Source organism: Labeo rohita, chromosome 22 (assembly GCF_022985175.1).
Source record: "Labeo rohita strain BAU-BD-2019 chromosome 22, IGBB_LRoh.1.0, whole genome shotgun sequence".
Lineage (NCBI taxonomy): Eukaryota > Metazoa > Chordata > Actinopteri > Cypriniformes > Cyprinidae > Labeo > Labeo rohita.
This window is the reverse complement of record NC_066890.1, coordinates 28,384,236-28,408,426: the sequence shown is the minus strand read 5'-3', so window position 1 is coordinate 28,408,426 and position 24,191 is coordinate 28,384,236. Positions and strand designations below refer to the sequence as shown.

General features: G+C 38.4%; 4 protein-coding genes across 4 annotated transcripts in view; 3 read left to right on the top strand and 1 right to left on the bottom strand.

Annotated features, from left to right (window-relative positions):
- Positions 1 to 13,848, top strand: part of cpamd8 (C3 and PZP like alpha-2-macroglobulin domain containing 8) — a 40,821-nt gene extending 26,973 nt beyond the window's left edge. The window contains exons 34-43 of the mRNA XM_051094177.1: positions 96 to 158; positions 628 to 875; positions 965 to 1,052; positions 3,859 to 3,933; positions 4,112 to 4,217; positions 6,193 to 6,303; positions 6,388 to 6,603; positions 9,789 to 9,854; positions 12,579 to 12,771; positions 12,863 to 13,848. Coding sequence (XP_050950134.1) covers positions 96 to 158; positions 628 to 875; positions 965 to 1,052; positions 3,859 to 3,933; positions 4,112 to 4,217; positions 6,193 to 6,303; positions 6,388 to 6,603; positions 9,789 to 9,854; positions 12,579 to 12,771; position 12,863 — 1,167 coding nt within the window. The 3' untranslated portion in view covers positions 12,864 to 13,848. The remainder of the gene's footprint in view (positions 1 to 95; positions 159 to 627; positions 876 to 964; positions 1,053 to 3,858; positions 3,934 to 4,111; positions 4,218 to 6,192; positions 6,304 to 6,387; positions 6,604 to 9,788; positions 9,855 to 12,578; positions 12,772 to 12,862) is intronic.
- Positions 13,849 to 17,129: 3,281 nt separating this feature from the next.
- On the top strand, positions 17,130 to 20,803 carry odf3l2b (outer dense fiber of sperm tails 3-like 2b). The gene is made up of 4 exons (XM_051094186.1): positions 17,130 to 17,412; positions 19,067 to 19,177; positions 19,450 to 19,563; positions 19,706 to 20,803. The coding sequence occupies exons 1-4, from the start codon at positions 17,364 to 17,366 to the stop codon at positions 20,182 to 20,184; spliced, it is 753 nt and encodes a 250-aa protein (XP_050950143.1). The 5' UTR covers positions 17,130 to 17,363; the 3' UTR covers positions 20,185 to 20,803.
- Positions 20,804 to 21,358: 555 nt separating this feature from the next.
- On the bottom strand, positions 21,359 to 22,535 carry cks2 (CDC28 protein kinase regulatory subunit 2). The gene is made up of 3 exons (XM_051094187.1): positions 22,327 to 22,535; positions 21,948 to 22,075; positions 21,359 to 21,839 (listed from the first exon to the last, which is right to left on the bottom strand). The coding sequence occupies exons 1-3, from the start codon at positions 22,389 to 22,391 to the stop codon at positions 21,796 to 21,798; spliced, it is 237 nt and encodes a 78-aa protein (XP_050950144.1). The 5' UTR covers positions 22,392 to 22,535; the 3' UTR covers positions 21,359 to 21,795.
- Positions 22,536 to 22,606: 71 nt separating this feature from the next.
- Positions 22,607 to 24,191, top strand: part of shc2 (SHC (Src homology 2 domain containing) transforming protein 2) — a 31,410-nt gene continuing 29,825 nt past the window's right edge. The window contains exon 1 of the mRNA XM_051094182.1: positions 22,607 to 22,621. The gene's annotated coding sequence lies outside the window, so the exon portion shown is untranslated. The remainder of the gene's footprint in view (positions 22,622 to 24,191) is intronic.

Sequence of the window (24,191 nt, the reverse complement as noted above, 5' to 3'; positions counted from 1 at the left end):
GGATATTGGACAGGGGCCAGACGGTTAATGTATTTGCTTATACTTGCGCTGTTAATCTGATTGATAAGTCTCGCATTCTCTCTCTCTTTGTTCAGATACCCAGCATTCCAACAGGACTGTTTGTCAGCGCTAAAGGAGAAGGCTGCTGTCTAATGCAGGTACTGTTGGTTTCTGGCAAACCTAATCTCACATTCTCTCCACGGATAAACGATCGTACTCTTCGTCCTCCTTCTCCTCCTCCTCAACTAGAGGCGAATCCCTCCGTGGTGACAGCCAGCTCTCTTTCCAGGGGAAATTCAGTACTAATGTTCACATTCCTGCCTTTGGAATGGAAAGATCTGGTAAAACTTAAGCAGTTGTATGCCAGGGGTATGTTCTTTCTCCTGTAATCTACCCCCTAGATAGGATGGTCTGCTCGAAATTCTTTTGGTAAGATGCCCCTCAGAAACAATAGACTCATTCTAGGCCACAAGCAAAACCCTGACCTAGAACGTTCTGTTCTCAGGTTGTTTAGAGGAAAAGATGCAAATTTTAAGAGAATCTGTGCATGAAAATCTTTGGGTTGCCAGATGAAACCATGGTGCTCTGACCTCATGGTATTGATCAAATTCCTGTCTCCATCTTCAGATTGATGTATCCTACAATGTGCCTGATCCGGTGGCTAAGCCTGCCTTTCAACTTAAAATCGATCTGAAGGAACCCAGACAGGAACATCACATCCAGCCGTCCTCACGACACACTTCTTCTCGTTCCCGTTCTCGTGCTGATAACCGATCAGAGCTCAGTCGCAAGCGAAGAGCTCCTGTAGACGACGAGGACCCTGCGGCCCACCAAGACCATCTGGACTACCGTGTTACTTTGGAGGTTTGCACCAGGTAACAACATCAACAAATCCATGAATGGATGACCTTAGATTGATTTTCAAAGTATTGTTTATGCTCTAACTCCAACGGTTCCTCCTCAGGTGGCTGCATGCTGGCTCATCCAACATGGCTGTCCTAGAAGTCCCTCTTTTGTCTGGTTTCCGTGCAGATATCGAGAGTTTGGAAAGGGTGAGATTGCTGGTTTTTGTGTATTCTCACTCCTAGAACTTCCCATCACACTCACATTTCTCATCATTCAAGATAGACACAAGATTGACAAGGTGTCTCTGTAATAGCACAGTCCATCTTTCTCGCTCTTTCCTTTTCCCCTTCTCTGCATGTGTCTTCCTGGCAGATGAACAGAGTTTACATCTGGAGGCCATTTCAAAGAAGGCAATATGGCGCAGAATATTTATCGGTCTCTTCACTCTCTCACGAACACATAAACATAAAAACACACGCTGAACTTTAACTTTTATCTATTTTTGAAATATTCGGATCATCAGTCATCAAAACTGACTAAATATTGGTCACAGAAACAGTCGGAAAATCACTAAAAACTCCCACAGATCATATTTTCATGCCAGCTTAAGTCTTATTTTGATGTAACAAAGTGTTTATATCTAAGTGTGTGAGTTGTTTACTTACCATCTTAAATGAGTCTTCCCATTAACGCCATTATATTGTTCATTCAGACTGATTCGCGGATGGGGAACACACACGAACGCAAGAGTCAGGATTTATCGCGTGAACCAATCACAGCCGATATATCCAGTCATATCCAATCATATCATTGCCTCCTCTCATGTGATGTTCCCCCATTCATTCTCAATTACCCCCCACCAAACTCACTGTATGCTTTAGGGCGTCTGTTAAAACTTAATGGGCTCAGGGGAGGCGAGAGAGAGCTTTACCTGCTGGTGTCGCTGTATACACTTTTTAGAGGAACACTTCACATTTTTTGAAAATGGGCTAATTTTCCAACTCCCCTGGAGTTAAACAGTTGAGTTTTACCGTTTTTGAATTCATTCAGCCGATCTCCGGGTCTGGCGGTAGCACTTTTAGCATAGCTTAGCATAGATCATTGAATCTGATTAGACTGATAGCATCTCACTCAAAAATGACCATATATAATGATGATATTTTTCCTATTTAAAACTAGACTCTTCTGTAGTTACTTTGTGTACTAAGACTGACAGAAAATGAAAAGTTGTGATTTTCTAGGCTGATATGGCTAGAACTGTACTCTCATTCCAGCGTAATAATCAAGGAACTTTCCTGCCGTACCATGGGTGCAGCAGGCGCAATGATATTACGCAGCACCTGAAAGTGACCGGCACTAAGTTGCAGCCAGCAGAGTTGACGGCTGCGTAATATTGCGCCTTGATTATTACGCCGAAATGAGAGTATAGTTCCTAGCCATATCGACCTAGAAAATCGCAACTTTTCATTTTCTGTCCATCTTTGTACACAGTGTAACTACAGAAGAGTCAAGTTTTAAATAGGAAAAATATCGAAACTCTTTGGTCATTTTAGAGCGAGATGCGAACGGTCTAATCAGATTCAATTATCTATGGTTAAGCTATGCTAAAAGTGCTACCGCCAGACCTGGAGATCAGCTGAATGGATTCGACAAAAAAGGTAAAACTCAACTGTTTAACTCTAGGGGAGTTGGACAATGAGCCTATTTTCAAAAAAAAAAAAAAAGTGGAGTGTTCCTTTAATTATGTTTTGTAATATCGGCATTGTTTAATTTTTGTACTATGAATTTTTTCCTTATCCAATATTTTGAGGAGAGGGTCAGGCAGCTCTAGCTGGGATTACAGACCCTCCACAGGCCCATAATGTCCAGAACAGCAGCCTGGAACAGGAAATGCTCAGTTGGGGGGGTCGATCAGCCCCACCTCCCCCTCCAGCTGGGGGTATGTGGGTAACTGGAGGTTGGTTTAGGTCACCTTCGCTGTCCCCAGTCAACTGATTGTCCCTCATTAGTCATGTTATAGGTCCCAGGCCTCATGTCCTCCACGCTAGTAAACCGACGCTACCTCGGGAGCCGTATAACGTGAACCGACTCCGAAGCTCACCGCGGTGAAACATGTCTCATTAGCGCTATTAGCCAGTAACGAGCTGGCTTTACACAGCCACCTCTGGCTGGCTCCATGTTTATTACACGACCCCGGCTGTTCACATTCCTCGTTTCGCTATGGGAAGCGAGATTGCTTACACCGTCATGTCTCATTGTTTTAATTTATAGTAAGGGGGAGGACATGCTTGGGAGATTGTTTGCTTCTCATATATTCCACAGTGAAAATCAATATTTTTTACAATGGACGGTGAAGTCAACAGTGTTATTTACGTATGAGGCTATAAATGTCTAATTACGACAACAATCTTGGGTCCCTAAGGCAGCGAGTTTCCTTTTTTAGACTTTTTATTTTGGCAACGCTAACGAGCAAGGCTTTTTTTCTGAAATCCTCTCTCTGCTGTGGCTTTTGGACAAATCAAATCACTCTTGGTCATTTATTTGGGGCTGCAGTCATACTGCGTATGTTTGTGTGTGTTTATGTTCGAATGTGTCCTTGTGGCGCCAGCTCACACTGGGCCCCTCATAAACTGTGTCCGAGCGCTCGCCACCTTTCTCTTTTTCACTCACACACACATAGGATGGAGTAAATGACTAAATATGACATCTTCAAATGCCTTGTGGAAGGAAGGGCTGTACAGATACTCACATACTGAGTGTATGACAAGCAAAAAGTTCAACTGTGATACTGAGCATTGGCAGTCTAGTTGAATTGTTAGCATGACCGCTAGCAGGTTTGAGAAGTCAGGTATACAGTTTGAGGCTGAAGAGGAATTCCCGCCTTAAAGTCAAATGAACCGGTCAGATGTTTACTTGTGTACAACTGTTACTGACGTAGGAAGTGACTTGAAGCAAGTTTTTCTGTTTTAAGTTAGCATTGATAATCCTTCTTTGCAATCATTTTGTTCCCAGCTGTTGTTGGATAAGCGAGTGGGGCTGAAGAGGTATGAAGTGGACGGACGAAAGGTTCTCTTCTACTTCGACGAGGTGAGTTAATCATGCATAACGGCAGCTTGGTGTAGCGCTAGCAGCGCTTTTACAAACATGAGAGCTGTACGTTAAAATACTTGAGGTTAAAGTCTCATATAACTCCAGGTGTTTTGTCAGGGGAGCGTATTAAGGATTTGTCATTGTAAAGTCAGCTGGGGTCTTGTCTTTTCCACAGATCCCCAGTCAGTGTATGACCTGTGTGGCTTTCAATGCCGTGAGGGAGTATATTGTGGGCAAAACAGCTCCAGTGCCGGTCAAAGTCTATGACTATTATGAACCAGGTGAGTTTGGAGCATTCTATTCCATTCAGAAGAGTGTTGTGTTGGCACCATAGTACAGCAGTGGTATTTGTTTAGACGGTAATACCATGGTACTTTGGTATATGAATATGGTAATCATTTAGTACCATGATACCACGGTATTTAAGTGGTATTTCAAAGAATAACAGGGTATTATCTTGGTAGGATGTCCAAAACGACAGTAAAATTATGGTTGCTTTGTGAGTCAGAAATATCATAATTACAAGTTCCGAGCCCATGAATGACCTAACAGAGCCATATTTAAAAAAAATAATAATAATAATTAAAAAAGGTAATTGTGAGTTTTTCTTACTTTCTCACTTTTTTCTCACAATTCCGAGTTTTAATCTCGCAATTCTGACTTTTCTTGCAATTCTGACAGTTTCTTGTAATTCCGAGTTTGTATCTCACAATTTTGACTTTCACAATTCCAAGGTTATATCTCACAATTCTGACTTTTTTCTCACAATTCCGAGTTTATCTTGCAATTCTGACTTTTTTTTCTTGCATTTCTGAGTTTATATCCTATAATTCTGACTTTTCTCTTAAAATTCCGAGTTTGTATCTCACAATTCTGAGTTTATCTTGCAATTCTTTTTTTTCTTGCATTTCCAAGTTTATGTCTCATAATTCTGACTTTTCTTTTTCGAGTTTGCATTTCTGAGTTTTTTTTTTTTTTTAGGTTATCTCACAATTCTGACTTTTTTCTTGCATTTCCGAGTTTATATCTTGCAATTCTGACTTTTTTTCCCCTCTCAATTCTGTTTATATCTCACAATTCCGAGTTTGTATCTCACAATTTTGACTTTTTCACAATTCCAAGGTTATATCTCACAATTCTGACTTTTTTTCTCGCAATTCCGAGTCTATCTTGCATTTCCGAGTTTATATCCGAGTTTATTGCATTTCCTATCTCAATTCTGAGTTTATATCTCACAATTCCGAGTTTGTATCTCACAATTTTGACTTTTTCACAATTCCAAGGTTATATCTCACAATTCTGACTTTTTTTCTCGCAATTCCGAGTTTATCTTGCAATTCTGACTTTTTTTCTTGCATTTCCGAGTTTGTATCTTACAATTCTGACTTTTTTTTCCTCTCAATTCTGAGTTTATATCTCACAATTCCGAGTTTGTATCTCACAATTTTGACTTTTTCACAATTCCAAGGTTATATCTCACAATTCTGACTTTTTTTCTCGCAATTCCGAGTTTATCTTGCAATTCTGACTTTTTTTCTTGCATTTCCAAGTTTGTATCTTACAATTCTGACTTTTTTTTTCCTCTCAATTCTGAGTTTATATCTCACAATTCCGAGTTTGTATCTCACAATTTTGACTTTCACAATTCCAGGGTTATATCTCACAATTCTGACTTATTTTCTCACAATTCTGAGTTTGGATCTTGCAATTCTGACCTTTTTCTCACAATTCCCAGATTATATCTCTCAATTCTTTTTTTCTCGCAATTTGACATTTTCGCGATTACAAGTTATAAAATCCAATTCTGAGAAGGAAAAAAGACTGATATGTTCCAGAATTGGGTGTTATAAAGTCAAATCTGTGAGATAGTTATTTGGGTCAAAACACTTTCTGTTAGATTATCCATTCTTTTTAGTTTTGATTAGGCTACTACAGTGTTGTTGTTCAGACTTTCCCAACTTTCGAATGTGACGTTGCTTCCTAGGTGGACTTGAAGGCAAGGCAGCATTATGTATAACCAGTTCTTTTATTTAAAAATCCAATGAAAAAATTCATGTACAACACGTTTTTCTGCTGAGTTGTCCACACTGTTTATACACAACAACAAACAGGTGGTGTACCAGTGTAGTTTGGTTTGTGACTAAATGACTTTTATGAACAGTTATTTTTAATGAATTAGAAAAATGAATCACAAACAATTTAAATGGCACCCTCACTCACAGAACCAGTCTTTAATGACTTTGTGTGTGTATACAGCATTTGAAGCCACTCGTTTCTACAACGTGAGCGAGAGCAGTCCACTAGCACGAGAACTATGTGATGGCACCACATGCAATGAAGTGGAAAGCTCCAGCAATCACTGGACGGGTCAGTAAATCTTTGTCTTCTAGTGTATCTACTTCTAGTATCACATACTTCATATCTAATGTCTCTTCCATTCTCCCACTCAAGGCTTTGTACAAGGTGGCCAGTGCAACAACATTTTCGATTGCCCGGAGGAGGAAAACTACGAGCGATGTACGTGTTATCGTGACTGCGGATATGACGGCGAGCCCGTGTGTGGTTCTGATGGCCAAATCTACCAAAACCAGTGCCAGATGGAGGTGTCCGCCTGCAGGAATGGCACACGGATCGAGCAGCAGATGCCATTCAGCCACTGCCCACAGAGTAGGTTCTGCAACCTCCCTAGACATGTCGACAATTTTTTTTTTTATGCAACCTAAAGGGATAGTTCACCCAAAAATGAACATTGTCATTAATTACTCACCCTCATTTCATTCCAAACCTGTAAGACCTTCATTCATCTTCAGAACACAAATTAAGATATTTTTGATGAAATCTGAGAGCTTTCTGACCCTGCATAGACAGCAATGCAACTACCACATTCAAGGCCCAAAAAGGTAGTAAGGACATCATTAAAATAGTCCATGTGACATCAGTGGTTCAACCATAATTTTACAAAGCTACAGATATGCTTTTAATGCACAAATAAAACAAAAATAACGACTTTTAATTTAACAATTTCTGTGGACCCAAGGACCCAAACTTTGTAAACCTGTACCGTTTCATTACAAAACTCATTTTCACCAAGATTTATGCTATGTTTTCATGAACCAGGTGCTACTCTCCCTAGACACCTTAAGATGAAGTCATGCTTGTTGCATAATTAGAGACATGTTTTTTCTTTCCTTTTAAGAGGTTAATGTGCAGGACTTTCGGATACACACAGGCATGGACATGTGAGGAAGACTGCAGATGTTTCAACCAAACAAATCTCTAGCCTAGATCACATATATGTGGATCAGAGCTTCCATAGGGTCGTTTTGGACTCTTGTTGAGATTCGTATCTCGACCACTTGACATCCGGTTACTATTTTTTCATATCACAGACAAGATTAAAGCCTCATCCACTTGCGCATCAAAGAGAATCAAAGTGTTTTCAGTACTTTGCAATTATCCGTGTCCAGACAGGCCCAATACGAAGAATCAAACCTGTGTTTTCGCTACAGAGAAGACTAAGGTGCGTGTACCTGCTCTGGTAGGAACAGCTGTTCAGGTGCTGCACTTGCAGATGATATAAACACCTACATATGCTCATACACACACCAGTATATGGTGTATTACAGGGCTCCCCAAATGACAGAGCGCTTTTGTCCGGGACCCTTTGACAGAGAAAAGAAAGGGGGAGGCAGAGGGTTAGAAAAATCCTGTCACATTCCTTTCCGACGAGTGGACCAACAACAAAGGGGCTTTCTTGTTTTACAGAAGACCGCCATTGAGACGGGGGGGGGACACAAAAATGGTTATGCGGGAAATCAGTGCCAGTATGGTGGACCGCAGTAGCATGTTCAGGGCTGCTGGTGGTTGTTTGGTTGAAACAAATGTCTCATAGCAATAATTCTGTCATTAATTACTCATCCTCGTGTCATTCCAAACCTGTGAGACCTTTGTTCATCTCCAGAACACAAATTAAGATATTTCTAATGAAACACAGGGCTTTCTGTTCCTCCGTAGATGGCAAGGGTACCACGTTCAAGGTCTAAAAAGGACATCGACAAAATAGTCCATGTGACATCAGTGGTTCAACCATAATTTTATGAAATGACGAGAAAATGGTTATGCGGGAAATCTGTGCCAATATGGTAGACTGCAGCACCATGTTTAGGGTTGCTGATGGTTGTTTGGTTGAAATAAATGTCTCATAGCAATAAATATTAAAGGGTTAGTGCACCCAGAAATGAAAATTCAGTCATTAATTACTCATTTTCATGTCGGTTCAAACCCGTAAAACCTTTGTTTTTCTTCAGAACACAAATTAAGATATTTTTGATGAGCTCTCTGACCCTCTGTAGACAGCAAGGGTCCTACCACATTTAAGGTCCAAAAAGGTACCAAGTACATCGACAAAATAGTCCAGAACATTACCAAGAAAGGTACCCAAAAGGTATTCAGTCTAATGTTGTCCCAAAGACCTTTGTTCGACCTTCGGAACACAAATCAAGATATTTTTCACGTTCAGGGTAAAAAAGGTACCAAGAACATCGACAAAATAGTCCAGAAAGGTACTCCTCATGTCATTCCAAAGACCTTTGTTCATCTTCGTAACATAAATCAAGATATTTTTCATGTTCAGGGTCCAAAAAGGTACCAAGAACATCAACAAAATATTCCAAAAAAGGAACCAGAAAGGTATTTCTTTGTTTGTCTTCAGAATACAAATCAAGATACTTTTGATGAAATCCAAGAGCTCTCTGACCCTCAGTAGACAACAAGGGTCCTACCACATTGAAGGTTCAAAAAGGTACCAAGAACATAACATAAAATAGTCCAGAAAGGTACCAGAAAGGTATTCATTCTCATGCCGTCCCAAAGACTTTTGTTCATCTTCAGAACACAAATTGAGATATTTATAATGTTCAGGGTCCAAAAAGGTACCAAGAACATCAACAAAACAATCCAGAAAGGTACTCATCCTCATGTCATTCCTTTGTTTGTCTTTGTAACACAAATCAAGATATTTTTAATGAAATCTGAGAGCTCTCTGACCCTCAGTAGACAACAAGGGTCCTACCACATTGAAGGTCCAAAAAGGTACCAAGAACATTGACAAAATAGTCCAGAAAGGTATTCATCCTCATGTCATTCCAAAGATCTCCGTTTGTCTTCAGAACACAAATCAAGATATTTTTGATGAAATCCGAGAGCTCCCTGACTCTCTGTAGACAGCAAAGGTCCTACCACATTCAAGGTCCAAAAAGGTACCAATAAAATCGATAAAACAGTCCATGTGATATCAGTGGTTCAACCGTAATTTTATGAAGCTACAAGAATACTTTTTGTTGTGCAAAAAAACTAAAATAATAAATTTACTCAACAATTCTCCTCTGCGTCACCCATGCGTCATGGTACTCTCCAAAATAATGCTAGGGAGGAGAAGAATTGTTGAATAAAGTTGTTAGTTTTCTTGCACAACAAAAAGCATTCTCATAGCTTCATAAAATACTGGTTGAACCACTGATGTCACATGGACTATTTTGTCACTATTCTTGGTACCTTTCTAGATCTTAAACGTCAGAGAGCTCTCAGATTTCATCAAAAATATCTTAATTTGTGTTCTGAAGACGAACAAAGGTCTTATGGGTTAGAACAACATGAGGGTGAGTAATTAATGACAAAATTTTCTTTTCTTGCTGAACTGTCTCTTTAAAATATCAGAACATATGGCATCACAAGTGCAAACTGGAAACCAGATATGGCTGTTCAGATGTGGACACTGAGCAACTAATGTATCTGTTTCCTAAATACTGCATTGAACTTTAATTTGACCTCTTTTTGTGTGGATTTTCATTCAGCCGTAGAAGAGCGAGAACGTGCTACAGGAGAAGAACCAGAACAGGAACCTATACGCATTCCTGCAGGTATCGTCTTCTCCTCTTCCTCTCTTCTACTTTTCTTTGAACACATCTGCGTCAGTGCCCTGCAGGTGTGAGCGTGTGCCACACATGGGCAGGTGTTGAAGAGTTCAACGATCAGAAGCTACATGCATAGAAGCTTATACGTGCACAGGCCTGCATATCAGCCCAGACTACATTAATGCTCGGATAATTAGTATCCCAGTCTCCTGTCGCTCACCTCGCACCCTCCCGTATAGGACTTGGCCTGTTCAAACACCATTAACTTTGAGCAAAGGTTGATCTGATTTCAATCGTTTGTACAAAGTTGAATGGAAATCAATACTGTAGTATCTTTAGAAGGATTTATATAACGCATAATCTTGTCCTTGTAATATATGGAAAAACTATATGGCAGATACCAAGTTTTATTATCTTGCAGAATTTAGCTTAAAAAAATGTCTTGTTTTAAGGATGTTTGGATATTTTTATTAGAAAACAGACTGCACTGATTTTTTGCACCGTATTACCCTCATTGGAATGAAGGTAATTTGATGAGGAAAAACATTACAACCTATTAAGTAGCGAAATTAGCACTTAAGGCAAGTTCGAAGCGCTCATGATATCTAGGTGTGTGTGTAGGTATGTGCGTCTGTGTCCTCTGGAAAACTCCCAGACTGATTAGACAGTCTCTTGCAGAGCTGTTAAGACTTGCCTTGTGTTGTGTTTGGGCCAAGAAAATGTGTCTATAGGGCTGTGGTTGTTGGGGTTCCTCAAGGTTATGGTTTTGGCCCGCTTTCATTTATTTATTTTTGTTAAGTTTCTTTCATCTAGGTGCCACCTGTTTAAATGTTTACGGGAATTTACAGTTCTTTTTTGCTTGAGGTAATTACCAAGTTTGTTTGTGACCTATTAATGACTGAGGTGACTTTCTAGGGTTTGATGTTTGTAAATCTGTTTGAAACTCACACCTTCACCTGTGTAGAAGAAATATGTGTTTTGGAAATCTGTGAGAGCATTTCCTTGACACAAATTCATTGAAAATGGTTTTCTACGCAGAATTTATTGCAGTGATGTCTTACTCTGACCTAAGCGTAAAAAATGTACATTCTATTAGTTTTATTTTTATGTATCAATGTTAATAGTGTTTAAGGATAATACGAAAATTAGTAGACTTCAGTTTCAAGTATAATTCCAAACTGCAAGAAGGACATTTATTATCCCTGATGATGAAGTGGTGCTGAGCAGCTGTGTTGACAAAAGCCTATAAACTGGGATTTGTCTTTTTTTCTCATTTGTGGACATTAAAGCCCTGCAAACATTCTCCGTGGAAAGATAAATGAGTTAAGACACCCAAGCTGTGAATTCCTAACATCAGAGATACATTTACACGCTTGGTCTATTGAAACATATGACTGTGATAGAGTCAGCATGAGTTGCTGCTTTATATATGCAATGAACGCCCCCTACAGGCTATTTTGTAAATGTGTTTTTCATGTAGTCTGGATAGAATGTTGTTTTATTATTAGCAACTGCTAAAATATTACCTATATTCCACTAACATACTTTTAGAAAAAAGTAAAGCAGGCCAAAAACATACACTTGTGGGACACCACAGCCAAAATAAAGAAAAAAATAGTTTTCTTGTCTTGATTTTTGGAAGAGTCAAAAGTAGTAGAATCTGCGAAATGTTATTATTTTACCAAAATAACAGGGAGCATACAAAATCCATGTTATTTTTTTAGTACTGACCTGACTAAGATATTTCACATAAGATGTTTACATATAGTCCACAAGAGAAAATAATAGTTGAATTTATAAAAATGACCCTGTTCAAAAGTTTACATACTGTGTTGTTACCTGAATGATCCACAGCTGTGTTTTCTTGTTTAGTGATACTTGTTTGTCGTGAACAGTTAAACTGCCCACTGTTCTTCAGAAAAATCCTTTAGGTCCCACAAATTCTTTGTTTTTTCAGCATTTTTGTGTATTTGAACCTTTTCTAACAATGATATATGGTTTTGAGATCTCTTTTCACACTGAGGGATGCTCACTCACTGATGCTTCAGAAGGAAACACAATGCATTAAGAGCTGGGAGGTGAAAACTTTTGAATATGAAGATCAGGGTAAATTTCACCTATTTTGTCTTTTAGGAAACATGTAAGTATCTTTTGTAGCTTCTGAAGGGCAGTACTAAATGAAAAAAAAATATTGTATTTAGGCAAAATAGAAAAAAATACACATTTTCATTCTGTTCAAAAGTTTTCACCCCTGGTTCTTAATGTATCGTGTTTCCTTCTGGAGCATCAGTGAGCATTTGAACCTTCTGTAATAGTTGCATATGAGTCCCTCAGTTGTCCTCAGTGTGAAAAGATGGATCTCAAAATCATAGTCATTGTTGGAAAGAGCTCAAATACACAAAAATTTGAAAAAAAAAGAATTTGTAGGACCTAAAGTATTTTTCTGAAGAACGGTGGACAGTTTAACTGTTCAGGACAAACAAGGGACTCATACCACTATCACTTATCACTATCACAATAATGTCTTTCATGTGAAATATCTTATTCAGGTCAGTACTAAATAAAAAAATAACATGCTTTATATGATCCCTCTTATTTTGGTAAAACAAATAACATTTTGCAGATTCTGCAAGGTGTATGTAAACTTTTGACTTCAACTGTAAATGTCTCTGAAACGAATCGAACAATGCTTTTGTCAAAGATAGCAAATTTATGTGATTTATTTAATAGGAGGGGAGGAGACAGGCTCTGTAGCTGAGGAGCCTTACTATTCTTACGAGTACGACCCGGACACGGACGGCTTTTCACCAGAGAGTGAGGAGAAGTTAGTGCCTGTAGGAGAAGAAGAGGAGGCGGCAGACACCGCACAACTTCCGGGTGGAGATATCCTCACAGTGGACACAAAGGACTCACCTGAGCGATGGTGAGACACAACCCATTTCCCACAGTCACTTAAAGGACTATGTATAATATGTATAACAAGCATCAATCTTTTGCCTGTTTTTCTACAACAGAGACCCCTGTCTGCCAGCAGCAAATGCGGGAGATCCACATTGTACATTCTCTGTGAATATGTTTGTGTGTAAGAAGGGCTGGGGAAAGAGAGGTGTACCCAGTCTGATGCAACGAGATGCCAGCTCTGAGTGTGTATGCGTGTGTTTGGAAAGAGAGATTAGTATCAGTTCTCTCTTTTATTTTTAAAAATCATTTCCATAGCTCTTTATGTTTAGTGATGGTATGACTTCTTCCTGTATTCCTCTTGTAATCTAGTTTTAATAGTCCAGTATTTATGTTTGTAAGTATAATTTACTTAAAAATCAAATATTTTATTGTTTTTGTTTTCTATCTGTGGTATTTATTTGTGGCTAGTGCCTTTGTTCGTTTGGTTCGTTTCTCAATTTCCTCAGTCAGCTCCTCCCTTCTTTCTGAACACAATCTACTGGTGTGGTTTTACAACCCGTTAAAATGTGCTGTGATGGAACGCGCACTTCCAGAGCAGAAAAAATGCACAAAATTGTGCATTAAGGTGCGTAGCTACTATTTTGACGTTTGACTTACTCAACGGAGAGGAGACCGCAAGTGACAAATAAGCTTCTTTCCCAGTCATCCTATGCTAAATTAGTCTGAAACTCTGTTACACAAACTGGAATATGATTTGTACAGAATATAAGCTATTTTGAGAAAAAAAAAAAAAAGAGAATCGGCAGACCCACACGAAATCTGCACCTTGAAACCGAATGCTTCTTATGTGATCATTAAGTTCACTGAACAATTTGGTTAATTTAATGAAGCGTTAAGGTACCAATAAGAGTTTATTACTCTCAGGCCCATTGAACGTACTTTACTGTATTTCAATTCCCTTAAAATCAATGCAGAAAATACAGATTCGCAAAGTGGCCTATGTGAATTTTGAAAATCACTGTAAATTTTAAATAAACTTAACCTTCAATGATATCACATTTGGAAAAAGTCAATGAGAATAAACTTTGTATGCAATTTGTACATGTGTGAACACTTTGTTTTGCTATGCTTATTGCAGTTTGCATTGTGTCTGTTTTATAAAACATGCAAAATTAGGATTAGTGCAAGCCAAATTATAGTATATTGAAAATACCATTTTCAAAATGCTGGAGAATTCGGTTTGCGATGATTCTCCAATGCGTGAAGGCCTAAGTACACAACAGTTTTGATGCTTTTTTGACGCAGTTTTGAACACTTACCCTATGTGCATATGTAATCGCAATACTACTGTTCCAGCTCAAATCCTTACTAAAAGTACATATAGTAATTGTTAGAGTGACCAAGGATCAGCAATCTCCACATAAAACCGTAAGTCATAAAAACTTGAAAATTTGAGGGATGGTAGTACTCCAACCATCTACAACGTCACCAAGGCTCACCCCAATTGGCCTGAGGGGGGCGTTACAGTGTTCAAAAGTATGAAATTGCTCATAAGTCCTTAAAGGAACACTCCACTTTTTTGAAAATGGGCTCATTGTCCAACTCCCCAAGAGTTAAACAGTTGAGTTTTACCGTTTTCGAATCCATTCAGTCGATCTCTGGGTCTGACGGTAGCACTTTTAGCATAGCTTAGCATAGATCATTGAATCTGATCAGACCATAAATAATGACGATATTTTTTGTATTTAAAACTTGACTCTTCTGTAGTTACATCGTGTACTAAGACTGACGGAAAATTAAAAGTTGTGATTTTCTAGGCTGATATGGCTAGGAACTATACTCTCATTCCGGCGTAATAATCAAGGAACTTTGCTGCCGTACCATAGGTGCAGCAGGTGCAATGATATTACACCGTGCCTGAAAGTGACCGGCACTAAGTTTGTGTAGATGCAGAGTTGCAGCCGGCAGAGTTGACAGCTGAGTAATATCATTGCGCCTCCTGCACCCATGGTACGGCAGCAAAGTTCCTTGATTATTACGCCGAAATGAGAGTATAGTTCCTAGCCATATCGACCTAGAAAATCACAACTTTTCATTTTCCGTCCATCTTAGTACACAATGTAACTACAGAAGAGTCAAGTTTTAAATAGGAAAAATATTGAAAATCTTTGGTCATTTTTGAGCGAGATGTTAACGGCCTAATCAGATTCAATGATCTATGCTAAGCTATGCTAAAAGTGCTACTGCCAGACCCGGAGATCAGCTGAATGGATTCAAAAATGGTAAAACTCAACTGTTTTTTTTACTCTAAGGGAGTTGGAAAATGAGCCTATTTTCAAAAAAAAGTGGAGTGTTGCTTTAACGGTTCGTCACAAGCTCAACTGTCCTATGTCGTTGGAATCCTTGGCTTAAGCTGGACAAAACACATCCCTCAGATTCTTCATAAACTGTCCGGTAATTTTCGGGTGTTTCGCATTTTTTGAAAAACCTACTTTTGCGAACTAGTCCCAGGTTTTTCACTCGATCGGAACCAAACCAGTGCAGGAAGATTCTCTGGAGTGAATAGCAATAATTATCAAAAATATTTTGAAAACTCTCCATCACAAAGGGATGCCAGAACATTTGAAAGGGGCAGGGCCGTCTTTACTAAAATGGCTATAACTTTTGAATGGAATAATATATCTTCGTATGTAAGAGCTCAATCTGAGGTCGCATGAAAAATATCATGGAGTTGGCCACTTAGTGGTGCTATAAAAGGGAAAAAAACAAACTGGCCATAACTACGCAACCGTTTGTCCTATTGATGTGAAAATCTGTACGCACAGTCTTGGTCCAAAGTGCCACAAGCTTCTATAAGGACATATGCGTATTTAAAAAAACATGTCCGGCATAGGCCGAAAAACTTTGAGCACCTATTAGACAAGGTTAACGGATGATTGGAATGAAACTTGGTGGGCCTGTTTGACTCATGGACCTAAAGGTCTGTGAGAAATTTGAAAGAAATTGGCCACTATGGGGGGCGATATCTCAGTTTTCAAGGGTGTATAACCCTTGTATAATGCACGGTTTTTCACATATATGCACGATATTCGTATCATACGATAGACCTCCTCTTTCCAAACAACTTTGCCTCTGGAACCACTGCTGTCAATCAAACCATTAAATGCTTGAGAAGATGTGAAAAACCTACTTTTGCAAACTAGTCCTAGGTTTTTCGATCAATGTGGAAAACTGCAGTACGATTCTCTGGACTGTAGGTCAGTAATTATCAAAAAAATGTTGAAATTTACCCTTTGGGAAGTTATAATGGGGTTGTTTAGAAAAGGGGCCTGTCCAAAAATATTCAAAAGCCTAAACGAAAACCTCCTAAAATTACTTGTATTTGCCAAAAATGCTTTTTGAAATTACTGATTTTGTTGGTTATAGGCTTGCTAAATAATAATTTCTTTTTTCATATGTGCTTGAATACCTTAAAGCACTTGAACTCCATTAATAGATATATTTGTAGGTTAAAGTTGCATTTTAACTGTTTTGAGAGAATCTGTTGTTCCTGTTCCTGCTTGAGCTTTTTCAAAGCTCTCTGAAACTTGTTTGAAGGTCCTAGCAAAACATTGACCCAATGTATTTCTGTCCACTGGGTCACCAAGTGAAAGTTTGCCTATGTTGACATCCATCTCTGGTTACTACAGCACTGTTAATGTTTAATGTTTGTTTGCTGGTCAGTGCAGTGGTGAACATGTTCACCTATCATACTTCCAACTTCCACTTAATAGTTCTCCCAGAGTTTTTTATAATGCATTTTAGTTAGATAGGATAGATAGGAATATGGTACGTACTCACTTAGATGTCCTTCAGAAGTTTCTGTCTTCTCAAATGCAGAGGGCTTTTTCTATAAAGCTTTGCAGGGGGGCCCCCAGCTGCTGGTCTCCTTAGCGACCCGTGCTTGATGGTCCATCTCTGCTCAGATGAACACAGTAAAGGCATGAAAGAGAAAGGGAAGCCAGAGGAGGAATTATCTGATGGAGATAGTGTTACATGACAATGAATTCAAGCGATGACACCTTTGTGCTTCTGTCTCTCAAACGCATGTGTATATTTAATGGGTTCGGCAGCCCCTGATTGAGTCAACCAGGTTGAATGAAGATTACTCCAAAGCATTCAGTTTTCCACTTGGGCGGCTTCAGTTCTGACATCATCTTATGGTGGACGTCAACTTGACTGGACTTGTCCAATCCAAGAAAGGTCAGAAGGTACAATTCCCAACTGTGCAGCATCTGACATCTGATTTAGTGCAGCTAGGAAGATGAATACGAAAACGTCCTACTAACCAGCACCTCAGCTTTGAACTTGGATGCTTTGGAGATCTACACCTACTTGGGTTGCAAGTAGCTGCTTGCGTTTTTAAATTGCCTGGAAAAACTGATGCTGACGTGAATGTTAATTCCTTAATAATTGCTTGTCCCTGAGCTCTGTTTACTCAAATTCTCTTGGAAAAGTTGGGATTGAGCGTGGCATTTAGATTTGATAGTAAGTAGGCCTATGTCCAGTTCTACAGGAAACAGACAACAGATTTTTAGAAGAGTTTAGCCTCCGGTCACAAATGCGATCTCGACTATGAGTGAAACGGAGAGGAAGCGTCCGCTCATTGCTGGCAGAGAAAAAGGTAAGCTGTTTTAATGTATATTTATTAGTATATACTATGTAGTAAACAACAATCTTACCTTCAATGTGAGAAAATCGTGTCTGAAGGACATTTCAGCATCTGTGAAATCAAATAAGTGAATGGCATTCAAACAATAGGACATACAATGGGACAAACGTTGGTTAATTCAGAAACAAAATGCCGCTATGTTGCTGAGAAACTCGCGACTGCTGAGGAACTACTTTCGCTGGCGGAGCAACAATAGACAAAGTATGTTGCGTCAAAAATACAGGTTACTCAATATTAACTCCTCATTTGTTCACTAACACAATTGTTGTTATTGTAGCGTAATTTAAATATGCTTTTAATAAGTAAATACCATCCGCAGTACTAGATTTAACAAGGGCTTTCCTTTCCATTGTTTTATCCGCCTTATATTTTCGGTAAGAGCGGGCGCGTCGGTTTTCAAATTTTGTGGGTCTGGTTTCCGGTCTCATCTGCGTGCAACTATTTTTAGCTGTACAAAACATCTCCTTGCTGCTTGATATTGCTATAGGTGTGTCTTATCATACTTTTCCAATGTATTATCTTAACACGCTGCTTGTAGTGCAAACAGTTTTACCGTTTACCGCATGCAACAGTAAAATAACGCTTTGTTATTTCCTTATAGTGGCTAATGCACTGGAAGTCTCGCCCATATAGGGGTCATTCTATAATTGTGGGTACAATATATATATATTCATCAATATAAAGCCCTGATGCCTAATTTTCTAGTACACAACTATATGTTGAAAGCCATGTCTTTTGTTCAAAAATGATGTTTATATCTCACACAACCCTGGTATTCAACTGTCCAGTTTTGTAAAGCTGCTCATTCTACTCTGCATTAAAGCATGAAAATGACCTCAAATATAAATTAATGTCATAGTTGTGCCTTCAATTAGGTTATCATTTGGGTGACATTTGGGTGTGTGCTTCAAAAATAATAAGTGTTTATTGTGATATAACTTGTTTTATTTGTGTCTGAAAAACCATTGTCCACTAAGTTACCCAGTAGAACCCCCGAAAAAAGGAGTGGTTTGTCCCATTCTCGCTTAATTTGCGCAGTATGATGATATTTTCTCTAGAAGGATGAAACACTAGAAGTTATATTCTCTCTTTCCCTTAATATTGGTTAAAATAGCAAACGTGTGTCAAGAGTGGATTAATTGACTGTCAGCAGTGTTACACAAGTATTATTGCTGCAAATTTTAAATTTTAAGACTTAGTTTTCCTTCAAAGGTCATGCCGTTCAGCAAGGTTACGATAACTTCGTACCCAGGCCTGTCAAAGCATGCTGAAGTAAATGTGAAAGAATGTTCTGTGCTCCCAGTAGCCCTACTCATGCACACAAACATTTGTGGGCTGATGTCATGGCATTCCCCTGGTAGTATCAGAGAAGATAGCCAAAGGCATTGTCTGTCCTCCACTCCTTACCAAAAACCATCACGCCACTGCGAAGAGCTCACATTCCTGCTGGGCTGCATCTACAGGGTGTGGATCTCCCTAACAGATTCTGTCATAACTGCCTGCCAAAAAATGCATCACTACATACTTCGGATTACAAGTGGGCCGTGCATATGTTGTGTGTGCATGACTACAGCATGACGGATGTGTTTTCCAATCTTGTTTACAGGGCCGGGACCTGGTCGATACGTCCTTCCACCGGCTATCGGCTTTGTAGGCCACGATTTTACAAAGTGTACAAGTCCTGCCTACTCCTTCCATGGCAGGATGAATGACAACAGTGAGTTTACATTGACTTGCAGTAAAATAACTCAAATAATAGCTGGAGTTTTTCTAGCTCAGGAATGTACAAATCATCTAGGTTAACGTTTTCATTAAAATCATGTAGTTCATAAATTTGTTTTTGCTAATGCCACCACAAGAGGGAGACAGACTGCTTTAATTTACCATTGCTGGTCATTGTTGTGTAGATAGGCTAGATATTGATATGAAGTATGTTGGTTTCTTTCTAGAGTGATATAATGCTGTGTTTATTCTGCTTTGATTGTACAGTGCATAGCATTGATTCTAGTCCAGGGCCTAAATATCATATTGATGCCAAACTGACTCGCTTTGGAAGAGACGGCACTCCTGCCTACTCCATACATGGCAGGACAGAAGGTCGAGGTAAGTCGGTTATTTTGAAGTGTCGTTGTGTTGAAACGGTTCCTTATTTACTGGTCGATCAAACCACTTTGTGTCGAAACCAGCAGGAAACACTTGACCAGACTGAGTTTGACAGTTCCTAACTTGTATCTGATATTTGCAGCAGCAATCTTCTCCACCCCTGGACCAGGAGCATACAGTCCCGAGAAAGCTTCTCTGTGCAGCATCCATCGCAATCCGCCGTCCCACACCATGGGCTACCGCACTCAGTATCGCTCCGTGGACACCGTACCTGCCCCGAACAAATACACCCTCCCTTCTCTCATGGGCTCCAACGTCTTGACCAAAACATCTAGTGCCAGTTACACCATCTCTGGAAGATGCAAATCTGGGGGTCCATCTGAGGACTTATCTAAAACTCCAGGTCCTGGTAGATATAACCGCACAGATCCCAGTGTGTACCTCCCGAGGCAGCCTGCATTCTCTATGCTGGGCAGACACGCTGGGGCAAGGGAGTCCACAGTGGAACCAGGTCCTGGAAGTCATAATCCGGAAAAAGTGACAATGCACAAGCCCAGACCTCCTGCTTTCTCTTTAGGAATCAGGCACTCTGAGTTTGTGACACCTTTAATAGTAGATTAGCAAGCTATATTTGTACGTATAGAATTATTTGGCTTTAGCTGGAAAAATGTAATTGCATGTTTAAAAATGTTTGAGATTTGTCATAGTCAACGCCGATGTTCGGATGGAAATATTCAGCATTCTCACACCATTCACACTGAATTTCCATGACATTTTGGTCACTCGGAATTAGTCTGGGGAAAAAATTCTAAAAATAATTTCAGATCATACTTACAAAGAACCATTTCTAGTCAAAAAAAATATTTTAGAACTAAGCATTACTGCAACCATAATTTTAAGATTTTATAAATTTCAGACTCTTCAAGTAACTCTGGGGGGGAAAAATACAAAAATAACTTTGAAGAGCTCAAATTGAAAAAAAAATAAAACAAAACAAAAAAATACCTAATATATACAAAACAAAAAAAGTCAATTAAATATTTTAGACCTGATTTTCATAGCCTTTAGTATCATCAGTTTTCACATATAAAAGTGAAACTGAATGCATAAAAAAAAAATGTTACTTGTAATAAAATAAATGTGAACTGAAATAAAATAAAAAATAAGAAAAAAATATTTCAGCTAGATGCAATGTTTCTCAATTTAATTAAACTTGTACTAAAATGACTAAAAAAAAGATATGGACAGACTAAAAAAAAGACAAACACAATTACTAAAACTAACTAAAATTAAAATGGAAAATATAATATAAAAGTAAAAACTGATTCAAAATATATATTAACTATAGTAGTATCTCAATGAAACTAAAGTGTTAGCTTTTTTTTAAACATATATACTGTATAGGAGAAAAAAACGATCACCTAGATTTTTTTGTGAATGCGATATCAATTAATGAAAACACAATTCCTGTTGGAACCCTCAATATTTGCTGTTGCTTTACATGAAATGCAAATATTGTTCATTATTTTAAAAGTTAATTTGCAAAAAACATCCATTTTTAACCATTTTCAAAAATCATGTTTTTTCTTTGTGCATTCCATTTAATCTCAAACTGCAGTTTTGATTAAAAATAACTAAAACAATACAGCTAACTAACAATAATAACATGATAGCAATAAAAAAACATGACTTTTGAAAATGTTAAAAAACTGAGTTATCTGATTTAGCGAATAAACTCTTCATTTACATTTACTCTCTTATATTACACGGAGTACAAATTAGGATGCAAGTGAGCTAATAAAAATAATATTTATTGATTTGTCAACAACAAATGAGGAACAAACAAACGCTGACTGCTCAACATACAAGATGGAGATGTTAACAACAGCAGTTCAGCAACAAAAAGCACTGTAGTGTACAACAAAAACTATTCCTTTCTTTCTATTCACGACAGGGGGCGATTTACTAGTCCTGAAACACCATCCAACTTATTTTACGTGACTTAAGTGCAGATCTAAAGAAAACACTTTTGGAGGAGGCAGCCCGTTCCCGTCTGGGCTCTTGTTGCCATCAGATCTCCGAATGAAAGGGGGACGGTAAGAGGGAGTAACATTTCATTACCATAGATCTGCAAATAATAAAACTTATATACAAATCACAACGTATGGAAAGAAATGCACGCGTGGTCAGAGTCAACCAAGTACTTTAACTTCCGATGACAATCTTCAAATCTCATTCCTTGGGAAGCGGCCTTCGGAAAAGCAGAATGTGAGGCTCTGTATGGAAAGAGTGCGGTGTTAGGATTTTTAACAGTTTCTCAAAAACTACATAGCTGCCTACCTAGACAGTAATTAATCTGTCAAAGTAGGTTCTGGTCTACTGACCTGGTTTATGTATCATGTAATGAATCCAGCCCTGACTTTGCTGGACTCCCAGTCCTCTCCATTCCTCCTCTGACATTAAATGAGAGGACGGCACCAGTTTGGAAAGCTGCTTGGGAAGCATAACATGTCTATGAGGAAGTAAAGGGACAATATGTTAGTTTGACTGACTAACGTAACGTAACGTAACGTTAATACTTAACGGCTCTTCAAAGTGTTTGTCAGGCAACACAACGCAGTTAGCCCGGAAAATACATTATAAACTAACCATTTACAATAGTTTGCGGATGTTTGTAGAATATTCTCTAAAAATGACACAGCCAAATGTTATTATGAAATTCGACGTCAACTTGAAAATGAAGTGAACTGTCAAGTTTCTCACCTGTACTCGAATTCCTCGTCAGAATACTTGTCGGAATAGTAAATCTGCTTTTTCGCTGAAGACATGGTGGTTAAATGTTAAATTCAGGCCAAATCCGACGTAAAATCCCGAATAACTCCCTCACACGGTCGTCGCAGTGTTTTCCTGAAGGCGCCGCTTCAGTTTTGAACTCAAACGGTCCCTCCCGCGCTTCTGATAGGTTCAGTCACTCGTCGTTTAGGCTCCGCCCCCTCCATGCGCGCCGCCTGTGTTTGACAGCACTACAGTGAACGCGCGAAGATCTGTTGTTGGTCTGGTAAAGTGTGTGCAAAACACAACATGTACAAAATTATTTATTTCAGTTCGTCAGTTAGATATTTACCGGCCTTGTTTTGGTTTTCATATAAGAAAGTGGTTTTTTTTTTCAACAGTAGGACTTTGTTTTTGTTTTACTTTTTGTGTAGGTGAGTTTTAACGTGTGAACATGTAAGTGTGACACAGAAGTGTGAAACCCAAAGGATGGTGTTTATGCTAAGAGAGCGTTTTATATGAACAACGCACTAATTTGCTTCGATGACCTTCTATGATATGTGACAGCGGTAAATGCCTTAACCTTTTCTTTACTCCAAAATGTGTTTGACAGCACTTTCGACATTTGTCCTGTCAAATGTTCAAACGACGGCAGATGATAGACTTCTAAAAGACGGATTATCACTATTACCCCATGTAATTACACATACAAATTTTACAAATATATCATTAACCAGTATATTTTTATTTTAAGATCCAATACAAGTATTTTCTATGAAAGCCAGTTTCTGCCACTGAATAAGAAATGTAAAAAATAAAAAATTTAAGTGCGACTTTTTATCTCACAATTCTGACTTTTTTTCTCAGAATTACGTGATACATTCGCAATTTAGACTTTTTTTTAATTGTGAGATATAACCTCGCAATTGTGAGTTATGAAGTCCAATTTTGAGGTGGAAAAAGACTAAGTTCTTTGAATTCAGAGTTTATATCTCACAATTCTGACTTAATAACTCACAATTGTTTGTTATGAAGTCAGAATTTCGAGTTATAAACGTGCAATTCTGAGAAAAATGTCACAATTCCGAGATATGAACTAGCAATTCTGAGAAGTCAAAATTATGAGATATAAACTCATGTTTTTCCTTTTTTTTTGAATTGTGAGTTTATACACTTTTTTTTTCTCAGAATTGTGTAATACAAACTGACGATTGCGAGAAATAACATTAGAATTGTGAAAAAATGTTTTTTTGTTGTTAGAATTGTGAGATATAAACTCGCAAATGTGAGTTATAAAGTCCAGTTTTGAAAGGGAAAAGAGACTGATATGTTCTCTGAAGTCCGAGTTTATATCTCACAATTGTGGCTTAACTCGCAATTGTGTGTTACGAACTCAGAATTTCGAGTTATAAACTTGCAGTTCTGAGAAAAATGTCACAATTGCGAGAGATAAACTAGCAATACTGAGAAGTAAAGTCAGAACTGCGAGATACAAACTCACAATTCTGACTTATTTTCGTAGAACTGCGTAATATAAACTCACAATTGCGAGAAATTATGAGAAAAGCTCGCAATTCTGACTTTTTTTCTTAGAATTATGAGATATAAACTCTCAATTGTGAGTTATAAAGTCCAGCTTTGAGGAGGAAAAAACACTGATATGTTTTCAGAATTGCGAGTTTATATCTCACAATTCTGACTTAATAACTCGTAATTGCGTGTTATAAAGTCAGAATTCGAGTTATAAAGTTGCAATTCTGAGAAAAAGTCACAACTGATGTAAACTAGCAATTCTTAAAAATAAAGTCAAAATTGCGAGATATAAACTCACAGTTTTGACTTTTTTTCAGAATTGC